Source organism: Aspergillus stella-maris (assembly GCF_047715825.1).
Source record: "Aspergillus stella-maris strain CBS 113639 unplaced genomic scaffold BDV14scaffold_81, whole genome shotgun sequence".
In the NCBI taxonomy this organism is placed as follows: domain Eukaryota; kingdom Fungi; phylum Ascomycota; class Eurotiomycetes; order Eurotiales; family Aspergillaceae; genus Aspergillus; species Aspergillus stella-maris.
In genome coordinates this window covers 122,531-145,932 of record NW_027396875.1, presented here as the reverse complement: position 1 = coordinate 145,932, position 23,402 = coordinate 122,531, and the positions used below count along the sequence as shown (strand labels likewise).

At 50.9% G+C, this 23,402-nt stretch overlaps 6 protein-coding genes across 6 annotated transcripts; 2 read left to right on the top strand and 4 right to left on the bottom strand.

The window, feature by feature from the left end:
- Positions 1-714: 714 nt before the first annotated feature.
- On the bottom strand, positions 715-2,981 carry nimT (putative tyrosine protein phosphatase MIH1). Its single transcript, XM_073766466.1, has 4 exons — positions 2,580-2,981; positions 2,445-2,512; positions 2,151-2,373; positions 715-2,087 (listed from the first exon to the last, which is right to left on the bottom strand). Exons 1-4 carry the CDS (start codon positions 2,831-2,833, stop codon positions 980-982), a joined length of 1,653 nt encoding a protein of 550 aa, XP_073623356.1. The 5' UTR covers positions 2,834-2,981; the 3' UTR covers positions 715-979.
- BDV14DRAFT_146780 (uncharacterized protein) lies at positions 2,968-3,516 on the bottom strand. Its single transcript, XM_073766465.1, has one exon. It carries the CDS (start codon positions 3,436-3,438, stop codon positions 3,103-3,105), a length of 336 nt encoding a protein of 111 aa, XP_073623355.1. The 5' UTR covers positions 3,439-3,516; the 3' UTR covers positions 2,968-3,102.
- A 4,912-nt stretch (positions 3,517-8,428) lies between these two features.
- BDV14DRAFT_182865 (DNA-directed DNA polymerase POL5) lies at positions 8,429-11,946 on the top strand. Its single transcript, XM_073770295.1, has 5 exons — positions 8,429-8,904; positions 8,969-9,542; positions 9,594-10,384; positions 10,445-10,762; positions 10,823-11,946. Exons 1-5 carry the CDS (start codon positions 8,533-8,535, stop codon positions 11,750-11,752), a joined length of 2,985 nt encoding a protein of 994 aa, XP_073623354.1. The 5' UTR covers positions 8,429-8,532; the 3' UTR covers positions 11,753-11,946.
- A 98-nt stretch (positions 11,947-12,044) lies between these two features.
- On the bottom strand, positions 12,045-13,634 carry BDV14DRAFT_182864 (MOSC domain-containing protein). The gene has a single exon (XM_073770294.1). It carries the CDS (start codon positions 13,433-13,435, stop codon positions 12,296-12,298), a length of 1,140 nt encoding a protein of 379 aa, XP_073623353.1. The 5' UTR covers positions 13,436-13,634; the 3' UTR covers positions 12,045-12,295.
- Positions 13,635-13,734: 100 nt separating this feature from the next.
- BDV14DRAFT_182863 (putative pyroglutamyl peptidase type I) lies at positions 13,735-15,055 on the bottom strand. The gene is made up of 2 exons (XM_073770293.1): positions 14,775-15,055; positions 13,735-14,689 (listed from the first exon to the last, which is right to left on the bottom strand). Exons 1-2 carry the CDS (start codon positions 14,883-14,885, stop codon positions 13,961-13,963), a joined length of 840 nt encoding a protein of 279 aa, XP_073623352.1. The 5' UTR covers positions 14,886-15,055; the 3' UTR covers positions 13,735-13,960.
- Positions 15,056-20,147: 5,092 nt separating this feature from the next.
- BDV14DRAFT_146700 (uncharacterized protein) lies at positions 20,148-22,463 on the top strand. Its single transcript, XM_073766464.1, has one exon. The coding sequence runs from the start codon at positions 20,368-20,370 to the stop codon at positions 22,342-22,344; it is 1,977 nt and encodes a 658-aa protein (XP_073623351.1). The 5' UTR covers positions 20,148-20,367; the 3' UTR covers positions 22,345-22,463.
- Positions 22,464-23,402: the final 939 nt, after the last annotated feature.

The window sequence follows — 23,402 nt, the reverse complement described above, 5'->3', positions numbered from 1 at the left end:
GTGGTTGCGAATGGCTTCAAGTTGTAGAGCATAGGCGAAAGGTGGGGCGGCGGTCGGATGACTGGTGGCGGTCGGATGACTGGTGAAATACGTTACTAAGTTATACTAAAATGAAGTATAAATTCCAATTTAGAGTTAGATTGCAGCCACAACTTTAGTCGCTTACGCTTGGAGATTGTGGAAGATATTGAATCTAGAATTTGTTTCATTCTTCTGACAAAGGAAACTAAAGTCTTTATCTTTCTGCTCTTAAAGCCGGATACATAGCCAGCAGTAAGCGTTTTCTTGTATGTACAGTGCTCAGCATCCCAAACGTCACAAGGTAATATAAGAGCCTTGATGACAGTAGTAGGTATTAGGTCCAGAATAGCCGCGCAGTGATTATCGTCTATGGACGAGCCATGCGTGAATATGTACCGTGCACGGCGAAGCTTTGGGCTCCCTCGCATTGTACAGAAAACGGGGCGGCGGATTAAAAGACGGTAGGGTCAAATGGAAAATTTTCGAGAAGCGAAAATGCACGCGGATGAGGTATCATAGAAGGAACTCGATGAGGTGTCCAAGCGCAGTAAGATCCATAGAAATTCGTGGAGACATAGGAAAGTGATGAAGTAGTGGTCGAAGGAAAGTGGGAAAGGGGGCGTGCTGAAGAGCTTTGTGGTAGTGTCTGTCGTATCGTAAATATTGAAGATCCGATGAGGTATGGAGTGGTGGATCGTCGGTAAAGGTAGAGGTAAAGAAATCTGAAGAGAGTGTAGGTGAACTTGGATCGTAAATGCGCAAGGTTCCTCAGTCGAGAGTGTCCGCAAAATGGGTCTTTGAATGTTCTCGAATGCAAAAGTAACCCCAAACACCAATATCGTCATAAAAGTCGTTCGACCAAAGGATTATCCAAGAATCTTAGGTCGACAAAACCCAATGGAGGGCCTAGGCGGAGAATCCCGCAGAAGTGAAGAATAAGGGAGCCTCCGCTCCGGCATTAGTAGGAAAGCATACGGCGGCCGGGGAAGCGAGAATTAGGACTGTTATCGAATGGAGAGTCCAGGAGTTTGCGATCATTAGGGTTGTTTCGGCACCGTCCTGTTGGGCTGTCCTCCATCTCAGGAGATTGTTGGCCAAAAGCAAAAGTCTGAGCACGGCTCAACTTGGACCGCTGTTTGACCTTGCCGAGGCCGCGCTCGCAGGCAAATTCGTGCTCTTTGGCGGACATCTCGACGTAGTTTTGAGGGAAGCAAAGCGATCGATGGTCGGCAAAGAAGCCACTGTAGCCCCCTTCTAGAATGTACATGTCCGGGTAGGAAAGTTGCGGGTATGAGTCCACATTGTACGCACGATCCCGGTGGCGGATGAACTTGGCCATCAAAGGTGCCCTGTGTACGGAATACTCGCAGTGAAAGACAATCGCAGTCCTGGGTTGAGGGCTAGCAAACAGTTGCGCGGCTAGGTTCTCCTTGTCATTGAAATTAAGAGCTCCAACGATGTGCCCGCCATCGTACTCATACTCAAACCGGCAATCAATAATCATGATGTGGTCGAACTTGTCATTGAACTTCCCGTCCTTGATATCCACGAGGGTGGCCTTGTCGATGCGAGGTAGGTTGTCCGCGTGTTCCTCCGCCATAAAATGAGGAATCTGCAGAGCCTGTGTTTCTTCAAAGTCGCTGATGGACTGTAATGGTGCATTTGATGTATATGATGTTTCGCTGTCGGCAATTACATCCTCGGGATGTTCAAACATGCTCAGTGACCGTCTGCACTGCTTTCGGGGGCGCATGTGGGGGTGAGAGTTCTTCCGAATTGAGGCCGCGGACGGTGATCCATTGTTGCGGACGTGGCTTCCACTTCCTAGGGATGGTCTCAATCGTGGGTTCGACAGACCGCCGGACGAGTTGTTCCGTGTCAAGGGACGTTCGCGCTGGGGAGAATCGCCAAACATGTCCTCCAGGTTCGCTGCTACGCCCAATCCGCTGGTCTGGAACTTGAAGGGAGGAGGCTGACTCTCCGGTGCGGGTCTCGTCATTCCTAATTGAAAGGACTGAGCTTTGCTCCTTGCCAGGGTGGGCCGTAAAAATGTTGGACGTCTTCTCCTAAAGGACATAACCGTTAGACCCTCACAGCATCGTCAACCCCGGGATAGGCATCTTCCTTACTCTTGGTGACTGTCCTTCTGTTGTACTGTAGGTGACTCCGGAACAAGGCCGTCGTTCGACATCATGCTCGTGTCCATTGGGGAGCTCTCTAGCGTGGGCGAGTTCAACTCGATGTCCGGAGTCTTGGTGAATGGTGGCTTGTGAGGCAGCGGGGACATGTCCATGATATCCATCGCGGGCGCAGGTGAGGATGATGGGAGGGGAGGAGTCGTCATGGCATCTTCTGTGCACAAGTATATATAGGTTAGAGCTGTTCTCTGTTGTTTTCGTCCAAAAGCGTGCATGAGCTCTTACCATGTCTATTTCCATTCCCGAACAAACACGCGGAGAACAAAGACCGTCGTGGCGTAGCAACTTGCGGGCTGAAGTCTTTATGTCAGTATTATTCTCTCTCGACAAAGGACTTCCGCTGCGGACGGCAAGACAAACCTTTGATCGATGTGAAAATTCTGTGATAGATCCGCAGCCAGACTCGCAGTGGGCGATGATCCCCGAACTAACTTTGTACCAAAATAGTCTCCCTGGGATTTCTTCATGGACAAATCCTTGAAGTTGAATCCACCAGCACCTAGCCCCGACAAAGGACTGAATCCATGGTAAGCCGACGATGCATCCGTGCGAAAGCAATGACCAAGCATTACAGATGGAGGCTGCATGGCCGCCAGCGGAGACGAATGTTCCATGGCTGTGTGTAGACAAACTCCCTCCAATCCAAGTGCCAAGCACGAGATCCTGAGTCCGGAGAATGCTATCTAGCAGAGCATACGCTACGACGGCAAGTATGAATGGACGTAGTCACGGCGTACTACACTCCCTGTGTCTCCCAATCGCAGGTTATCGTATTCCGGCCTCAGAAATCCTTTCAAAGCGGCTCCGAACTCGCAGCGGACCCAGCATGTACTAAGTACTTCCTGGTGACGGAACCGGGCTTAGAGCGACATGACTGGCAGGTTTAAGCAAGGTGGAAGTGAAGGGAGAAGATGTACGGGGGCGGGGGAGGAGCTGTGAGAAGCACGGAGTAATCAGTAAAACGTCCAAATGCAGCACCGGCAGGGGAAGGGCACATCAGTCTGGTACAATGGTACGCTAATGCAATGGGGACAAGATACCGAAGAGCGGAACGGAACATGCGACGACGGCGAAATGCCAGAGACGAACCGGGACGAGACAGCGGCCTTAAGAGGAGTTGGGCGGAGGAAGATGGGGATTCAAGAGTAGAAGAGAAGAGGAGAGAGAGAGCAAGAAAACGGCGTGGAAAAGTGAAGCTGAAGGGATGGACTTGTTGCATGGCAACGCAAAGTGGGGAGGATCTCCAGATACTGAGAAGAGCTTAAGCGACGGTGTTACGGGTATCTATAGATACGTACGTAGACAACCCAACCGAACACCCCTACAGGGTTTCTATATTACTTCCAATATTTAATTATAGACTTTACTAACTGACCCTATTATCACTACTTTAAGAAAATGCGACCGACAGTGGCAAGTTCATTCAATGTTGTATGTAGCAACTGTCAGGTACAGCAGATACAGCAGGTACAATACGCAATACAGCAGAGGTGTCACACTGTCGTCAGCGGTATCCGGGCCTCCCAATTGTGGCAGAGTGTCTGGGCCAGTTTGCTTCACGACCCTCGTTGCCGGGACTCCCTTACCGCCAGCACTGCGCTAGTCAACAGCCAACGTATCAGCGCAGGGATGCTCCTGGAGAGGCTGACCACTCTCCGTTCGCGGCTGGCTGAACGCACGATCCAGAAGGATTCGCCCGCGACTGTTCCTGGCGACCTATCCGAAAGAAGCGGACTCTGACTCTGCCTTGACACCTCTGCTGTAAGATCTTAAGACCTCAGACGACTTGAAACTTCGCCTCATCACCTCACGCCGTTGAAACGAACCTCCCCTCATTATTGCGTATCCCCAGGATTTCCAAGGTTTCTGCTACACTAAGCTCCTGGCATATGCGCTGTCCTCCCTTCCTACAATAAAGGCTCACCGATATCGCCAGGGCGTTGCTGGGCTCCCTCTGTCCCGGGCCTGCCGTGTCTTTGATTTTTTCTTTTTTCTTTTTTTCGATTTTTCCTATTTTATACAACATTCCCAAGACTAGACTGGAGATCGAATCTCGTCAAATTCCCCACTCGCTCCACCTGCTCGGAGAAAGAGCTTTCAGGAACGGCCGAACCGGCGTCCAGCCGCCCGCATGAGGCACTGAAGCTGAAGTCCTGAACAACAGACTGTTCGCTTAGTGCTCACTGGCGTCTACTATCTCCAACTATTCGATAATAATAGAGGTATGGGTTGGTATCAATAATCGCCGTGCATGGTGCGCTCCCCAAACTCCTACAGGAGTAATTACCGTTTTGCCCTCCGATCGGAGAAATGCCCTTCACGATGATTTCATTGAGCATTGGGCGATACTACTGCTCCGCTGGATGATCGTCCTACCTGGAATTCTGCATTGCTGTGCACGACTCGCTCATTCTCCCAAGTCCGGTTTGCTACCCTTACGCAAACCGTTATCAGTCCCTGCATAGGGATACCGATAGCATCCCTTCGATTCTCCGACCGGCTTATCTCTACGATCAATCGTCCCTAGGTTGCGCTTTTCGCTTCGACTTGCCATCGCTTCCATCGCTTGAGGGAGCTTGGGGTCAACTGTACCGATAGCCTCGGGCTGGCCGACGGAGACTGGGCCTGGGGTAGCTCCTCAGCTGACAAGCGTCATCAAAATCTAATTCCGCCTCACTAAAGACACCAAAACCTGTCTTTGACACAATAACGGACCTTGGGCTCTTGTGTCTGGAGCGCTCTTTATGGGGTCTCAAAGCCGATAGACTTCGATTGCAGCTACGCTACGTTTCTTAGTTCTCTATGATTTCCATCTGCCAACTCCACTATCAGATCTTGTCAAGCTTGCTCGCCTCAGGTTATGATCGTATCATCGTAGTCCCCCAACTTGGAGGCCCTCCATTGGGAATAGTTTAACTCACAATCAAGCTAACGTGCTATTAGCCCGCCTCGGTGCTCCGCTACCATTCGTCGAATTTACGAATTGTGCCTTCACCTTTGGCTGACATCGATGACTGCATCAACTGCCCCTCATCTCCAAGCTTATAGCTATCTTATCCCATTGCAGCTGTCAGAGCCCCTCATCTTTGAGACACCGGTCGATTTGGCCAAGGAGTCCCCCACACGGTGACGGCTCTGCGCTTTCCTCCAAACTGAGCGGCGTCCTACGGCTGATTCGCTAGCTTGACTGTTTACGCGCCCGGGGCATTTAATCGCCCTCTAGCTTCGCTCAGAGCTTCTATTTTTACTCCTCTCTCAAAGCGCTCTTTCGTTGGTCTTCACAAAGCAAGGCAAGACAGCCGGCTAGCTTGTAAGCACGGACACGCTTACAATGATCGCGACATCAAAGACCTTTATCGTTGTCAAGATGGAGCACTAAGGAAGATCCAACGCCCAGACCACGCGCGGGATATAAACAACAATCTGACGTCAGATCAGCCGTCCCTCCATCGCAAAACATGTTTTCGGTCCAGACTCGGGAACAATGACGATGATTTACACCGTGTTGTTGTGGCTGATCCCATGTCGTGCAGCTATCACAACAAACAGAAGCTCTGCCATTGGTGAGAGCGTCAGGCCTCAAACACGCGCCCAGTGGGCATGTGCGGGGTCGCAGCCATTGATTCCAGGCTCATTGGGCCATGTGGTCAATCTTAGCGCCGAGCCCACGCAGTCAACCTGCATCTGCAACTTTATCTCGTCATTGTTGTTGTTCTGACTCGAGGATCTGAATTGTATCGCCTGATACTTTCGGTTTTTGATAGTAAACAATCCTCGCGTGAGTGTACCATGGATCGCATTATCTAAGGTTACCGTGTACCAGCCTTAGGCAGCTGAAATCTTACCGCTCGTTACCGTTTTTGGTATTGAGGCTCCAGTGGCACGTGCGCTCCTGCCTTTGCCCTGTCTTTCGAGGGACCAATCGCCCATCCCTCAAGGAGATTATTGACGATTTCTCCTTCCACTGGAGCCGACTCTGAACGATCTGGGTACAATAGATCGATAGTCGACGATCAACCACAATTAGTGCCTTTGTCGACGAATAAGCCCATGATGTCGTCCTCAACCTCGCTTCCATCTGGACGGTCGGACCATTTAAGAGGGATCTGCAAAACTAGCCCTCGTGGATCGTATTCGGTCGATATCGAAGCGCCCTGTCCATGTGCTTGAACTTTGATGCTCAGTATGTCTCGTCATCTGTGGGTTCAAGTCAGAGAATAAGGAGAACTAGGGAGAGATGCCCTAGCCTGCATACAACCTCTCTTGGACATGAATCGGCGAACGATGGCTCTGATGCCCATTGTGTAGACTTCTAGATTATCCGTCCACCCGAACACTGAATTACAAGGACTGACTGCAGCGGATAGCGCCTCTTCAAGGTCTTGCGACCTAGTGTCTACATCCTTCCTTTCGGCGAGCGCCAAGACTGGCGGCACGTACCAGTTCAATCTTTAGGAGCTTGCATGATTCCCTTCTCGCTAGCAATCTACTTACAGAAACTTCAAATATTACTTCTACACCTCAAACATCGAAAAGCGCTCAAGTCTTTTGCTATATGTCAACTCCTTGCGCCCCGCAGCCTGCATACCTTCTCACACCTCTCCACATTCGCGATATCCCTTCGCACTTCGCAGAAGAAGTAGATTTTAGGATAGACTTCGCCATATGCACATATTACCTGCTGGCCAACGGTCAAGGAGCAAGGCCTACAACATGAACCTGCTTGGGTCGCATTGAATGCTGATTCTACCGAGGATATCCGATACCGCACCCCCTCGATATCTCCTTGAAGTGCAGAACGCCCGTTATCTCGCTTTGGAAAACGCAACCCATCAAGAACCCCGTGCAGGGCACAGCACCATTTGCCACACCTTATTCAATTCTTATCAACGCCAGTCCCAAAAAGGCAGCAAAGCACATTTTCCCTGCTTGGCCACCTTGGCCTCCTTCCCACCCCTTGCACTGGCTCCAAGATCGCAGTCAATCACCCCAGATACGGGCTTTCTGCACCAAGCTCCTACGGTGTACACTAGCGGGAAATCCGTTTCTGGAATGTGTCCCTTGCTTAACTCTCCACCATCCCAGGCTCAAGAACGGAAGCTATCGATTAAGCCAGGTACGCTTGTGGGGTTTGTGTTTGTGGGGTTTTCAAGAGGGGAAGTATGCTAGGATATTGTCTGTCTTGCAGTTCCAAGGCAATCAAGCTCTCATGCCATCCCTGCCAATAATAGCTTGTTTCCGTGCTGAGTCCTACTGAGGGTCCTGTATAGAGCGTACTCTGTTAAAGTGGTAGGTAAGCCGTGCTCTGCAGAGCCAATGACAAGTACCAGGAATGTGCAAATCGCGTGCTTAATTGACATTACGAACTGCTTCTCTACCAGTGGCACTGGGGTCCCAGAAACGGGATACGATGTAGGGTATCTTGTTTGCTTTCCCACCCATAGTACTCACTCGACTCTGCTGTTTGCGAATCTTTCTCATGCGGACTATATCTCAAGGACGACCCATTCGTGCTTTCGATGTTGTACCTCTGTATCTATCATTCAATTTCCCTTCCGTTCCTCTAGACGATTTAGTCTAAGATATTGGAGGCCAATGCTATAAAGCCAAGCATACTAAGCTGGCCGAGCTACATAGACTACACGACACATGTGGCTGCACCGCTGCTCATCTACCAGTCTTCGCAATAGGATATCTAAGATGATCAAAGTAATAAATGATGTGTATAGTTGTCGTAATAAGTCTTGTGTCCGAAACCAACATCAACATTATAGCGATCCGGTTATCACAATTCACTGTGCCCTTCACTCAAAACCATAACATCCTCAGAGACACATCCAGATTCAAATAGTAAGTATAGTATACAGGTGCCCTTCAGATCAAAACATGACACATATCTCGGCATTATTTTTCTAGTACCAAAACATATATTTCTTCGCAACAAGCTGCCAACCACGCAAATCAAGTCAGCCAGCAGATTCAACCATCGCAAAACCTACAAAGCTATTGGGAGAGCTCAGATGAGTACAACAGTCATCAACCCCAATTTACAGTTTAATCGCATGAATTTTAGAAAATAAGACATGAAGAGAGCAAAGTCCCCAAAGCGTCAAATTACAGCCTAAGGCCATACATCCGATAACGCTAATCCCGATTCGGTCTATCTCCGTAAATTTTCTGAAGTCCGCAGATCAAACCAAGAAGCTACAAAAAGCTCAAGCCCAGAGCTTCGTGACCTTCCCCTCAATTTCTGCGATTCTCAATTTCTTGAGGACCACCAAAGAGAAATAGCTCAACAAAGGGCGCAAGAAAAATGCCCCCTCACCACGCTGGCTCCAAAAAGCGGCGCCGTGAGCCCATAAACGTCAACACCAAGCTCGTTGAGATCTACGAAGACCTCGCGAGCGAGAATGACGAAATCAGACTTAAAGCTGCACAGGCTTTAGTTTCGCAGTTTACTCCAGACAAGACGCCTACCGATGAGGAGGTGCAGAAGACGCTTTCGAGGTTGTTTAGGGGGCTGTGCAGTAGTCGCAAGGCGGCGCGCATTGGGTTCTCGATTGCGTTGACGGAGGTGCTGGCGCAGGTCTTTGGGAAGAGGGAGGCGCCGCTTGATTTGGATGTGAAAGGTGTACTTGGTGTTTGGGAGAATGTTTCGAATGCGGCGGGGGGTGAGTCGGGACAGGTATGTTACTCACTTATGTGTCCTTCTGTGTGGTGGTGGAATTGATTGCTAATGCGATGAACAGGAGGCAAGAGATCACCACTTCGGACGGCTGTTTGGCGCAGAGGCTATCATCAAGTCTTCTATCCTCTTTAGCCCTAAGGCTCTCTTGCCTGAATGGACCAAGGTCCTGGAACTCGTCTTTGATCTAGCTAAGAAGAAGCCCTGGATTAGAGAAGAGTGTGGCTGGATTATCTTCCGCTGTATTCATGAGATTGCGGCCCAGAAGGCCGATTCCAAGCTTGTTGAGACTGCTCTTGCGCTTCTCGTGTCCAGTGACCTCGCGCGCACGCCAGAGGGCGTCGCGATCTGGCTAGCTGCTAGGGATTTGTTCCCTGGTATTAACTTCCCGGCTAAGGTGTGGAAGCATGACGATCCGCTCGACTCGAAGGAGAGGAACCAGTTGACGAAGGCCATGAAGGAGTCTTCTAGTGGTGATGCTGAGGGTGAGGGTGAGAAGGGTGCCAAGGCATCTGGCGTGTGGAACTCGAAGCTTCACTTTGCTTGGGAAGCTGTTATGGGCAGCTTGAGTAAGGAGAAGGAGTCCAAGAAGGGCTCTCGTCTTGGTTTCGCTGATTTCTGGACTGAAGTTGTTGACAGTAAGTTCCATATCCAAACCGTTGGGTAAATCAGGTGGCTAATGATTCTAGATGGCCTATTCGCATCGGCATCATCAGAAGAACGCAAATACTGGGGTTTCCTCCTCTTCATCAAGGTCATGAACGAGCACAGCCCCGAAGTCGCTTCCCAAACATTCACAAAGAACCTCGTCCGATGCCTCACAAACCAGCTCGCCGTCGAAGACCGCTACCTGCACCGAATGGCCGTCAAAGCCTCCAAAGCCATCCAAGCTCGCGTATCCAGAGAGCCCGAATTCGCTGCTCCAGCCGTCAAGGGCCTCATGGGCTCAGCAGGCGTCGTGAACTTCGACCAGATGACCAAAACGAAGACAGTCGAGAAGATTGTATCAGAGGCTAACATCGACGCCTTGGAGACAATCCTCCCGCTCTTCGAATCACTAGTCGTATCCCCGGGAACAACCGACGGCAAAGCCGCTGCAGCGAACCGACAGGTTCTTGCCGGCCTGCTACTATCTATGGTTCGCGCCTATGTAGCGGATGACAGCTCAGAAGTTGTTCTAGAAAGAACTCTGTTTGTTTTTGCTAGATTCGCTTACTTTACTAGCGAGGATGGCAAGGTTGGTCCCCAACCGGCATTTTCTGAGCAGAGCCAGGAATTGTTCCGTAGCAGAATCAATTCGTCCCTGAACAGCATTATCGCTGGTCAGAAACACGCCGCCACGTTGCCTTACGCTGTTGTTCGTAAGATTCGCGATGCGGCTAGGTCTGAGGAATACGGCAAATTCATTATCAAGATGGATGACACGCTTAAGGAGTCCGTTAAGGGGGCTTTCAAGGCGCTGAAGAAGCTTTCTAGCTCGGTAAGACCGGACATAACGTACTCTGCCCAAGAGGAAAAAACCCACTAACAAAATCAACAGGAAACCCCGGCCCCGGGCACAAACGCCTTCAAACTCCTCTACTCAATGACAATCCTACAAGTGTACAACGGCGACGCCGACGCCGCCTCCATGCTCGACGAGCTCGACTTCTGCTACAACAAGATCTTCGCCAGCGACAAGAAGTCCAAGAAGAAGACTGAAAAGGCCGAAGAGACCTCTGAGGCGTCAGATGCGCTAGTGGAAATCCTACTCAGTTTCGCATCCAAGCCGTCGCAGCTTTTTAGACGCATGAGCGAACAGGTTTTTACGGCTTTTGCGCCGAGTGTTACAGCCACGGGGTTGGAGAGTTTGATTTCGGTATGTTTGGCCTTTACAAAATCATCATCCACGGATTACTGACCTTATTGTTTGTTTTAGATCCTCGAAGCCAAGGAAAGTCTAGCGGGCCAACAAGAAATGTTCGACCAGCAAGACGACGAAGAGGACATTGGTGAGGACGAAGAGGGTGACTCAGACGAAGACATGATGGACGTCGACGAAGAAGACAGCGACGTCGAGATCGTGAACCCCGACGACGAAAACGACAACGACGAGCAAGGCTCCGACAACGAAGACGAAGCCGAAGAATCCTCAAACGAAGAAGACGCCGCCGAAATAGCCGCCTTCGAAGCAAAACTCGCCTCCGCCCTCGGAACCCACCGGGCAGACAAAGACCTGCAAGCCGAAGAGTCATCTTCAGACGAAGACATGAGTGACAGCGAAATGGACGCAATCGATACCCAGCTCGTCAAAGTTTTCAGAGCGCGCCGCGACGCGCTGTCTAAAAAATCCGACAAAAAGGACGCCAAAGAAAACATGGTTAATTTCAAGAACCGCGTGCTGGATCTCCTCGAGATCTATGTGAAGAAGAAGGAGTGCCATTCTTCGATCCTCTGTCTGGATCTTATACTGCCGCTTTTGAGATTGACTCGCCGCTCAACCGTGAAGCAGATTAGTGCACGCGCGAATAATGTCCTTCGTGAATATACGAAGCTTTGTAAGGGTCCTTCTCTGCCTTCTCTCTCTGATGAAGAGGAGATTGAGTCCGTTTGGAGTCTGCTCAAGGATGTACATGAGGAAGCGAAGCGCAGTGGCCCGCCTACGCATGCGTCTGGTGCGAGCCAGGCGAGTTTGTTGCTTGTTAAGGTTCTCACGGCGCATGATAAGGCGTTTGTTGGGGGTGTTGTTGATGTCTATGCTGAGACGAGGAAGAGTCAGTTATTGGACAAGAAGTGTCATGTGCAGCCGGGGTTCTTTACCGATTGGAGTAATTGGTGTGTTTCGGCTGGGAAAGCGATGAAGGAGTAGGTGGCCCTTGTTGGAGGGTGGGATAGTGAGAAGAGGGGAGTAAGGGATGGGAGAATGTACATATGGAGACTGAAGGAGGGATTGTATGTACAGTATTTAGTTTATAGAACCAGTGACGGCCCTTCGCTACGCTCCGGGGACTGGTGCCTTCAGCCGGATCCCTGCGGGAGGCTTAACTGGGGGCGTTCCCCCCCCCCCCCCCCCCCCCCCCCCCCCCAACGTGTACAGGTGCTCTTTCTTATATAAGTATACATGTGGCTCTTAACCTAATAGCGACCTGTGTGTAGACCTAGTAGACTTGTATGTAGACGTGTATATGTAGCACTGCCTGCGTTTATTCTATTCCCCTGGGCTTGGCTTACGTAAGGCAGACCCCTGTGTCAAGAACAGTATTTCAGTAGTATATAGTTAATAGTTAATCTCAAAATGGAGCGCATAATGATTATAAATATCTCATCATGTACAAACAAAGACCTTGACATAACTCATAATCATATACCTAGAGCCCTAACTTTACTCACCCCAGTCTAAAACTTGGGTAGGTCAGAAACCCTTAATATACCGATGCTCGCTCGTCTCCTCAAGCACCTCAAACCGCATGCCCACTCGAATACTCCCCTCCTCCCTCGGCACCCCCAACATCCCAAAGCAAGGCTTATACTTCAACCCTTCATCAACCCGGCGATAAGCCATCATCGTATCCCACGGCTGCGTCTTGTGCTTCTCTGCCGTGACAGGGTCAACATTAGGAACCTGGCAACGGCCGCAGCGGGCGACGATGTCGTATGTAAGTCCCTCAGATGGGGACTGGCTTCCCTTTTCAAGGGCAGAAGCGTCAAGTGGTTCAGACTCAAACTCTGAAATGCGCACGGTCTTCCATGAGTCCTCGATCCAGCCTTCTCCTGTCCCGCGGATGATGATGTTTGGTCTGAAGCGCTCGATGCTTATCTCTTCGTGACCCTGCTTTCTTAGTCTCGAGTTCAATTCATCAATTGATGCCTGCGATGCAATTAGGACGGGCAGGACGTCCGGGAAATTCGTATTCTGGACGCGGCCGAGGACTCTTGGGTCTCCGTTCCCCTTCAGGATTCGCGGACTGGGACCCTTGTATACCAGCACAACAGACCGATTTAAAAACCGCGAGAGAAGCTGATTGATTCCGACGGAATTATTATAGACGTATCCGTCCGTAGTCGTATCCCAGATCTTCAGATCATGTGCCAATGTTGTATTGCTGCTTAACCAGGACTCCGACGGGTGCGAGGGCACAGCGATGCTCCCCCCATGCTTTTCCTCAGTTTTATCAATCGAAATAACCAGCTCCCCTCCATCTGCACCCTCACGATAACCAGTACTAATCAACGTCATCTCCGGAATCTGCCTTATCGTCAAAAACACGTGCGTCTTCTCATCAACGATCATCCAGAGCCTATCGAGGTCTAGACCCGTCATGCATTGTGTTGTAGAGGTTGTTTCGAACCCGCGACATGATTTTATAGGGTAGACTCTTAGCGAAGTGATTTCGGAGGATTGCTGGGTTGATTTGTATGTGCCGTTGCGGGTTCGTCGGCGGTTTAGGTACGCGCGGAATTGGGGCGATTGGAGGAGGCGCGGGAGGAGGGTTGGGATGCAGATTACGAGGGCTAGGAGGAGGAGGGCGGTTGTTGGTGTCATTGTGGTCATGGTGGGAGTGGACCAGCTGCCGGGTGGTTGGGGGCAGGCGTGGTGGTAAGACGAGTTGGTGAAGGAGGAAGGTATGAAGAAGCTGTGCGGGGCCTTGGATATTTTGGAGAAGACCGACCGGGCTGGGCTTAATTCCGCGGTTAAGTCCAAGTCCAACGGTTCGGGTTGCCGAGTGGAGTGCCCGCGCCGGGAGACTTGGGATAACTTGGAAAGGGTTCGTTTCAGAGTTATACGGGCCTTATATGTGTCTTTAAATATTCAGTAGGTCGAAGATAGGCTATTGATATTTCGACTCATTTGGGGTGTGCTACCTCCAACTCCGATGGGGATATTGGAACAAAGCCCGAGGGACTGTATATTACCAAGCATGACTAGTAGGCACTACTCGAACCACCGATTGACCATGTCCTACAGTCCTATTCAATCAGACTAGGTTTATGCTGGACAGCTCAAGAACTACATCCAATAATGCGAATCGCTATAAATTTCAGAGTAGAGCACATATAGTCCAAGATCGTCTCAAGGCTATACCTTCTCCCCCACCCAACGATCAACAAGAGCCTTGATCAACGCAATCGCAACCTGTCTCCCCGTCTCAACATCCTCATCGCGACAGGACGAAGGAACATGGAAGAAAGCAACATTTCTATCCCTCCCCTCCTGCAGCGCCAACGACAAACTCGTATAAAAGATAAACTCACAGAGATACCTCCCCGCATCCTCCGAAATCCTCAAGTCCGCGCCCTCCGGCGCAAGACCCCGCCAAGTTTTCAAAAACTCACCATCAGGCGGATGCGCACTCAAATCCGCCCTTGAAGACTCAGCCGTGAGGTCCAGTCTCACAACGGGCTCCGTCGTGGGATCGCTGCGCCCGGCCTTAAGCACGTGCGGGAGGCTCCGCTCGCGCCAGGGCTTCTCGCCATCCTCGTACCCCGCTCTTCCCAGGTTATCTGGCATATTGTAGGCGTCACGGTGCGCTTTGGATTCGATGCTGTAGTAGTTTCTCGTCGCGGCGATGCCCATGTGGATTACAATGTCTGGGTGGCGGGCGTGGGTCTTGACGTAGTCTTCCATGATCGCGGGTATTGCCGTGCGGACTGCGGAGTAGGCGACGGAGATCGGGGCCGGGTGGACGTGTACTGCGATTTTGCGGGAGGAGAGCGCGCCATCGGAATTATTTGTTGGTATGGATAGGGAGGAGGGGAGGGATGAGGCGATTAGGTAGGAGGCATTGACTAGGTTGGATTTGAAGGGCTTCAAATGGTTAGATACCTCTAGGTATGGTGCGCTGTGGGCGCCTCGCGGGGACGAGGGAAGAGCAGCGAGGACAAGGACTCACGCCGAAGCCGGTCACCAGCACGGAGATCTCCTCCGGGTCTGCGGGAGACGAGGGAAGGTCTCTCGGTAGTGGTGTGCTCGTCAAGTGCACGCCTGAGCCGGAGTCACCCATGGTGGGAGGCAGCGGATAGATAAGGATGGAGCGGTTAGACGAGGTGGTCCGACGCTACGTGAGAGGCACGAGAGTCTGATAATGCGAACAATAAGAATGATATAGCGCTGAGAAGCCAATACAAGACCCCGACAAAAGAAAGAACCTAAGGTGAAGGAGAGATAGTGGCGTGAGGGAAGTTGGGCGTGGCTATCCGCCATTGACCAGTCTACTGGAGCTTCCCCGCCTCCGCATTCGGACGACTTGGCGTCACACCTTCCTACTGCTAGATACTTATCTACAGATGATAATGTCAATTGAGGTCGAATACGCTAATCCTATCTATTATCAGATACTTCACTAATTAAGATAATGCGGGTGCCTGCTCCGTATCTGCAAGACCCGTCATTCACGAGAATAGGTCCTGTGCTTGGGATAGAGTCACGTTAATGGGAGGCAAGTCGTCCGGAAGGCGCTTCTCCTTGAGCAATAGCTGGCGGAGCTCTAGTGAATCAGAAATAAAGTCAAGCCTCCGGCCCCTGTCATTGAAAGCATCCCAAGCAGGTCTAAACTCAGGCCTGAGGTTCTTGGGGATCAAAGCATTACCACTGGCAATTCGACAAAGCATGTGTCCCCACAACGTGAGAAGCGGCATATTATGTCCTATGTCGCGGCAGTGCAGCAAAGAAGAGACTTGGCGAACGAATTCCCGTTTAACAATTGCGCCTGGTGAGGGCCAGCCCATGGACCAGACGGGCCCTGAGGACCCGCTCCATCATCGCCAGCTTCCCGGAGCAGAAGCGCTCTATCATCTGTTGAGATTAGGTGGGGTCATCGCTTCTTGGAGGAGCTATCTTGATACCTGGTAGCCAGGGGAGAATCTCGCTCTGACGCAGAGAAATCACCGGTTCGACGTCAGAGCCGGATCGACACGCGCCAAGTTTGATGCCAGACCTTGGCTTTGAGAAGTGCGCAAATCCAACGAGATGCCTTACATTGACTCTTCTCTGGACGAACGAGCAGAAAGCTGCCATGGTCGACCGGGAATCACGATCTTCGAGTAATTCAAGGCATTCAGGGTCAAGGCATCGGTTGAACCCGGCATCGTTTAGGGCGGCCGCTGCTGCTTCAATCTGTTCGTCTGGGATCACAAAGGTAATTTCCTGGGCCATCGTCAGCAACAAAGAAGTCATCAATAGTTGGTAGATAAGGGACCTTACAGGGTACTTTGAGAACTGCATGTCTTCAGCAAACCAAGGGCTGCCCACTCCCAGAGAACGCAGGCGATTCCCTTGTGGTTGAGGGCCTGAGTGACTCCAGTCGCGAGTTGAGTTTCATATGTTGGTTCTGCAGAAATTTCGTCGTCAATCAAGTCCTACAGCCAGAGGTGATGCTTGTAAGATGCTTCTGCAAAGTTCGATGCCCTGGTTAAATAGCCCAACCTGGTAATACGGGGCTCTCTGAAGAGATGTACAATCTTTTCATCCTTCTAAATTATCTCAGTAGCTCGAACAATCTACGATGAATGGCCGTCTGTGATAACAAAGGATAATGGACTAGACATGTTCAAAGGTTTTTCCAAATAGAAGAGAGCGATCTACTTCACAAATTGGTCTTTGCTTTTTTGTGGAGATAGTTGGACAATGGTAGGAACGATTTGAATAAAAAGAGAGACAAGAGAAACCGCATGCAATGACATCTTCAATTGATGAGACTGATTGTTCCCATTATTTTGTCCTTGCCGAAGTTGATCCTCGAGATCGGCAAAGAGCCTTAGACCACTCTTCAAAGACACAATGGACAAAGTCCCCGTCTTCGCTCAAAGTGAAGGAGGAATTAAAGGCCCTGGTCTATTAAGCAAGGTCGCTCATAGTAACTTAGATTGTTGCGGTTGTAGATGCTGCAAGCCGTCCATTGACAGAGATCAGTGCATCTTGTCCGTAGGTAAGCTTTGGATCTTTACCCCGCCATCGCAGGAGTAAGTAAGCTGAAGCTCCAAACCCGGTAGTTTCGTCACCACCAATTGAACATTGTCAGACACTGATATTCTGGATGACAGCAGTACATTATACTTACAGAAACTAGGCCCAGCTGCTCAGTCTTGTGCGGAGTACTCTGTAGCTATAGCGTAGAACGGAGTAGAATTACCCCACCATCCGGACACCCGAACAGCTGGGTCTGAGAGCCGCGCTCGACAGCCCCACACACGTAAGACTCTGACAATTGCGGGCTGCGCAAAGAGCCGGAGACTGTTCAAATGACAAGGCTTAAGAGTAATCTGTATGTTCTAACGAGTACTTGGGACCGTGAACTAAATCAACTCAAACCTTTTGCTCTACTGCGAACGGTTAGTGGGGTTGTGATATCCACAGGTTGAATCCTAGCTGAGGAGGATCGGACTAATGAGATCACCCATTCAGTCATCCTATGGAGTGAGGATCTTCATAGTTGAAAGTCTCGACATACAGTGATACCGCCTAAATCGATGAGCAGGATCGTTGCTTGAAGAGGTAGTAACAAGTCCACATTCACGGTCGGCTGGTATGAGCCGCACCCGCACAGCAGACGGTAGAACCAGAGACCCTTGTACTGATCGTGAATACAGCACTGATGTCCTTTGTTGAGCTTGGATACTGATTCGTGAATCTGTCATTGAGCCGTCTATTGAGAGACGAATGGGGTGAGTACCGAGACTTTGCCATCCTTCAAAACCTTGGATCAAGCTGGGTTATAGATCGAAGCTGGAAGGATTATTGTTCATATGGAGAGTGCCGGATATGATGGGCCACTGTTCGGCCAGTCTCAATGCTTCACAATGGACGCCGTATTGTAAGCTGTTGCGGAAAGGCGGCACAACGAGGCTTGAATTGGGTGTGGTAGAGCTGGGTCCCATAAGATGACGATGAGATGCCGCAGAAACCACCGTGACAATAGACCTTGAAGATCACTTCGAAGATTTCCCACGACTTTGTCGAGGAACCAAGACCCAAACCCTGCGGCGACTTCTAGTGACCCCCTGGAGCTTCTCGGTCAACAATATCCTGCAAGGAGAGGTGCGATGATGATCCAATCTTGGAATGGCCAGCATGAGGGTCACCGCCTGGATTCAAGCACTGCTTCCCAATATGCAAGGATCCTCGACGCATATCCGGTGATGAGTGGTGGATCAAAACAAGCTGGATGTACTCGTAATATCGATGGTGAATGAAATTCATGGTAGCCGAAAGATACCGGCAGCTTTGTTGTGAATCATCGTCATGCGGTCACTTTCTCCGGCCACCGAACTGTTGAGAGCTGAGCCAAGTGGAAGCTGTATAGTAATCTGCTACTCGAGTAGCTCGCAATTCGCATGCTAATATGGCCTGCATGTTAATCAATTAGCAAATTTGTTACGCTGCCCAGGCCGAATAAAGGGAAATGATGGGAGATGATGGGATAAGGATTAAAAACATTACTGGCCTGCAAGCTGGGCGCAGAAGGTATGGTGTATTCCGTAGCCGTGGTCATCTATACTACCCTACTGGTGGTCACGGAGACACGGACGCATGCACTGCCAGCTGAGTACCGAGACATTGGATGGAAACTTGGAATATCGAAGCCAAGTGGGCATGAACGGAGCCCATCGTACGACGGCGTCTCTAAAAATAGGGAAGCGGTGATGGGCCCTTGGAGATTGAGTTGGTTCCTGCAGTGGAGAGCAGTATAGAGTCTCCATCGTTCGTGTTGGCGGTGACTCGACAGCGTTCCACCGTCACAACCAGAAGCTGCGCTCGCAGCAAAAATCGCGCGTCGGTACGGTATTGAACGTAAAATACCAGACGCGCGGGTACGCGCCATGAACGCGAACTAGCGCGTCTACCCCGCCTCGACGCGTTGGACCCGTCAATGGCTTGTCACGTGCACGGTCTATCTTCCATTTGACATGGTCTACCACAACCATTTTCTAGTATAATGATATGGGTTGAGACAAAGCAGGGCATATTTAGAACCAGAGAAGTCTACTGAGTAGGACGCATATACCTCAACTCATGTTCTCATCGTGCCTGCCTCGAGTCAACCTCAACGTGCAGTCAAGCAACGTGGGCTCGTGTGGTCTCGACCGGATTGCAAGCTAATGCATGCCCAGTCCACCAGGCGTGCTAGCATACTTCGGCAGGCCACTCTCAAGGTTCACCTGAATAGTAGTGATCACACGGTCTAGCGAGTACGGTACTCTGTGTGGAGGGCGATCTAGATGGAGTTACGGTGTAGATTCCTAGTAGCAAGATCGTACTCATCTGACTCTCGTCCGTGGTATGATCTCAAGGATTCAACCAGTGGGCGTGAAGCCTGAAGAGACCGCAAATGAGGAATAAGAAAAAATGGCTGAAGATGAGCGTTGATGTGCAGCGGCATTTCCCTTGCATCTCTCAAGAACGACCTTAACGGAACGGCTCCATCGGGATCGACGCAATTTGTTGCCGAGCGCTGAAGGATGATTCTTGACTCTTGTTGGACGGCGCGGTGAGGCGGTAGATATTAGTAGTCATGACAGAACCAGCCACCAGTTTCAGATGGGAAAGACAGACTGTGTTGAGTATTGAGTATTGAGACTGACAGCATGCTGTGTAGTATGTAGTTAATATGTAGACGAGTTGAGACAAAACATCCCGCATTCCAGACAGGCAGGAATGTATGACTGGAAGAGTCAAGAGTGGGCCTGTGGGCAAGCCTAACCACAAGTGAAGCTTTAGCGGGTTGGGCCTTGCGCTGTCCGCTGTACTGCGCTCTGACTACTGCCGCCAGCCCAGCCCAAGTCTTCCGCCGCCAGCGCTTCCCGTCCTTCTTTCCTTCCTTCCATCCCCAACCTCCTCCGTCTACTCCGGCGTTCATTCTCCTTACGCGGGCGTCACGCTCGTGCGATTCTATCCCTCCCGTTTCCTTCCGTTTCTTTTGTGTTGGTCTGGCGTTTTCGTGCCTCAATGACGGGCCCTACTCCCGACCTTTGACTTCACTGTCCGACGGAGCGCAACCCCGTCGATGTGATCTGATCAACCACCACTGTCGCCTTTCGCAAGAATAAAAAAAGCACAGCTGGCCCATCGCGTCGACTCGAACACGAATTCGATCGCTTCTTACTATCCGACCACTCGCATCTTGACGATCTCGTTTCCTTTCATCTTTCTTTTGCGGCTTTCCTAGTTTACGACTTAACGACCAATCCCCCAGAACACACCTATACTTCGATCTTTCAGGTCGAAATCACCCACCTACGAAACCGATAAAATCTACTACAACACCAACGCGCTTGTCCGATACCACTTGAGCGTGCATACTCAGCTAAATAGAGACCTGAAGGCGTGGAATACATCGCGAAGGAGAGCAACCACCGAACAGCCACAAGAAGTCTCCACCAGGCAAGCGATGCTAGTATAGAGAGTGCGACCTACTTCCAAGACAAGAAAACGATCTGTGCTGTCCCTGATTCTTCGCGCCTGTGGAACCGCACGAGACGTGGCACACCATGGCCGACCGACAGCACGGTCTGTCGCGCACTTTGCCGAAGGACTTTATGTACCCCAGCGCTGGAGAACCTAGGACTCCGGAACGCGCTTCAATCCAGCTGGATGCGCCCCCTCCACCCCCTAGACATTCTGGCTCGCGCCTACGTCCATCTCGCGTCCGGTCCGGGACCGACCTCTTTGGTCAGATCCACTATGATTTCAGAGACTTTCACCCCGTCGCTCCGGATATGCCTCTACCTTCCATTGAATTTCCTCCTACTCGCGACGCTTCTGCAGTTCAACATGCTGATATGGCGTCTCCCAAAAATGACAGTCTGCTCGCACCGCCTCGACCGCGGGTAGTGCTAAAGACTCCGCCGGCTCAGATCCGCCCAGACCCTGTTGAAGCGGAGTCGGCGAGCTCCTGGTCCACCTGGAATCCGCAAACATTGGGAGATGCGATCCAACGCCCCAGCTCCGCTTGCTCAAACGCATCCGACTCCTCGATTTCTTCAATCGAGACATTTAGCTCTCGACAGTCGGTCGGTGGAAGCTGCACGAGTACTGAAAGCGATCACTATGATCCTTTTTTCCATATTGAGCTCACCCCAAAGCAGACACTGGACACGTCTCCGCTGTCCGCAAATCGCACCGACAAGCATAGAAAAGCTACGAAACCAAAAGAGCGATGGACTCTGGAAATGGACAACCATCTCTGGAATACCTATCAACTCTACATTCAAGACCCTACAATCACCCCTTTCAAAATGACCCCCGGCAGTATCCCTCCTTTGGGCGTCACCCATAGGGTCGCCCGACAAGCGAAACGGACCTGGGAAAGCAAGGGGAGCCGACTTGACAAATCGCCCCGGAGCGGCGATTCGACTCCAACAGGGAGAGAGCGGACAACCAAGCCGTCCTGGCCGAGATCCGAATCTTCGACCCGACGGAGGCTGAAAATTCTGTCGAAGCGGAAATTCTCCATTGCTCCTCACTATCAAAGAATGATGCAGTCCCGAAGCCCGACGCCATTCCTGGATCTTTTCACACGCCCATCCGACGCGCCGCCGCCGCCGCCCAGAAACGAAGCTCCTATCAACACTTCAACTGCTTACGCCACTCGCGATTTGGGCATTTCCCTTGTTTCAAGCTCCGTCCCAGAGCCATTGGCTCAGCTAGCGGCCCAAGATCCATCGACCAGCACTGAGGTGTCTCGTCCAGCAGTAGCAAGTCCCCGCAGTGAATTGGGCGGTCCACTGCCAACGAAATCCTCTAGTGTTGACGCGAGCGGTGTGGTCCCCCGACTTGGTTCACCATTCTCTTACCATACATGGGGCCCGAACCACGTCAAGAAGAGAAATCAGCGTCACACCCCCAGAGCCCGCCGTGAGACTATCCATGTCACGGGTTCACGCTTACGATCCCCGCCCCGAATGGCACCTTTACCAAATCTGGCTAATCGACACAACTCGAGCTCTGTTATACCGACTGATCCACCGGCAGAGGAAGAGGAGGAGACGCGACGCAATCTAGAGGAGCTTTTCCGCCAAGGAAAGCTTAACGACATTGGCCACCGTCGTGTGCGGATACGAAACCGCGGAGCTACCACAAGTTCAGCTGTCACGCCCAAGGGCATCGACCAGCTATTTTCTCCGCCGTCTTCCTCGTCCCGCAACGACACGCCGCCCGCAAGAGAGAAGATGCTCAACCCACTTATGGACCTGAGCGGCGAACAGATCAGGAGACTCGGCTCCCCATTCAAGATGGAAGGGTACCGACGTACTGCGCCTGCGGGAAGAATTTCAAGACACGCACCCTCGCTTTCTGATCCGTTCGCCAGCGGTGCGCTTCCTCGATTTCGGTCTTTGGTACAACACGCGCCTTCTCGAAGTCAACCCACCGCCAGCGGCCCCCCGTACGACCCTACGGAGGAAGGTATTTCGGACGCGGAGCGCATCCGAAGACAGATCTTGAACATGCCTTATTTAAGGCAATAATCAAAACGTATGTAACCAGCTTTCGCATTGGCGAACAGCTGTTTCATGCGGGGGCCCGTTACTGACCGCGTGCCAGCGACTATGATCCTGGTTGATTGATTTATTGTGACATTTGAAGCCATTTACGCGGAAATGATGATGTGAAACGGCAATCACGACTTTAACGACAGTTTATTACAGAAAGAAAGAGCATCTTGCGCTAAAGAATGATGATTTCGAAAATGAAAACGAAAACGCCTACGATTGATTATAAAAGTTGAACCTTGCGAAAACCTGGCGCGACGCGAGGAGTCTGGATCCGCGCTCCCGCGTGGATTGCTTGACTACATTCCCATTATCTCGATTTCCTTCAACAGTCGACCGACATTCACTCATTACTCCTTGGCCTCGACCGAATCCGCATTGTCTGCTAGGACATTCCAAAAACATCGATTTGGACTAGACTCTGATTCTAGAGCTTCTCAGCCCCAATTCTTGCATTCCCATTTGGACTTTCGATGTTGGCTTTCGTCCGCGGCACAACCTCCACTCTTTGAACATACTCACATCCACTTGAAGCCAACAGATGGGCGTCGCTAAAAACAACAAAAAGGCAGAAAAATATCCGAGCCCGCTGTCGACAGCTTCCCTTCACTTCGTCTCATTTTCTTTACTTGTATATCTGCTTCAGGACTTGAATCCGGCAATACCCACTCTCTACATTTCCTTACTGTTTTAAACAACCACTCTACTCCCCGACGAACTCCAGACGTCGCGCCATATATGATGATTGGAACGGAGCAATGCTGCTATTGAATGATGAACCAACATAGATGAAATGATGCTGCTTATTGACTTACAAGCGCGCACTTACACTTTGCAGCTTTCGCTTTGAGCTCCCTGTGCCAGACATGTAATCTATTACCCTGTCTGTTTTTTCCCGGCAATCTGTTTAATCTGATTGCTTATCTTCTCTTCTCTCATCTTGTGACATTTACATGTCGTTTATTTCAACCTATTTTCCTTTTACTTTCTTTCTCTCGCTCTATTGTTTTACTCAGACAGTACTCGATCCACTG

Bases quoted from the DNA above. Each gene is read 5' to 3' on its own strand.
- BDV14DRAFT_182863 (XM_073770293.1), bottom strand. From the start codon at position 14,885: ATGGGTGACTCCGGCTCAGGCGTGCACTTGACGAGCACACCACTACCG. The intron at 14,690-14,774 runs GTGAGTCCTTGT...AACCATTTGAAG, and splicing joins TGCTGGTGACCGGCTTCGGC to CCCTTCAAATCCAACCTAGT.
- BDV14DRAFT_146700 (XM_073766464.1), top strand. From the start codon at position 20,368: ATGGCCGACCGACAGCACGGTCTGTCGCGCACTTTGCCGAAGGACTTT.
- BDV14DRAFT_182865 (XM_073770295.1), top strand. From the start codon at position 8,533: ATGCCCCCTCACCACGCTGGCTCCAAAAAGCGGCGCCGTGAGCCCATA. The intron at 10,385-10,444 runs GTAAGACCGGAC...CAAAATCAACAG, and splicing joins TGAAGAAGCTTTCTAGCTCG to GAAACCCCGGCCCCGGGCAC. The intron at 10,763-10,822 runs GTATGTTTGGCC...TGTTTGTTTTAG, and splicing joins GGTTGGAGAGTTTGATTTCG to ATCCTCGAAGCCAAGGAAAG.
- nimT (XM_073766466.1), bottom strand. From the start codon at position 2,833: ATGGAACATTCGTCTCCGCTGGCGGCCATGCAGCCTCCATCTGTAATG. The intron at 2,513-2,579 runs GTTTGTCTTGCC...TAAAGACTTCAG, and splicing joins AATTTTCACATCGATCAAAG to CCCGCAAGTTGCTACGCCAC. The intron at 2,374-2,444 runs GTAAGAGCTCAT...ACTTGTGCACAG, and splicing joins CGGGAATGGAAATAGACATG to AAGATGCCATGACGACTCCT.
- BDV14DRAFT_146780 (XM_073766465.1), bottom strand. From the start codon at position 3,438: ATGCAACAAGTCCATCCCTTCAGCTTCACTTTTCCACGCCGTTTTCTT.
- BDV14DRAFT_182864 (XM_073770294.1), bottom strand. From the start codon at position 13,435: ATGACCACAATGACACCAACAACCGCCCTCCTCCTCCTAGCCCTCGTA.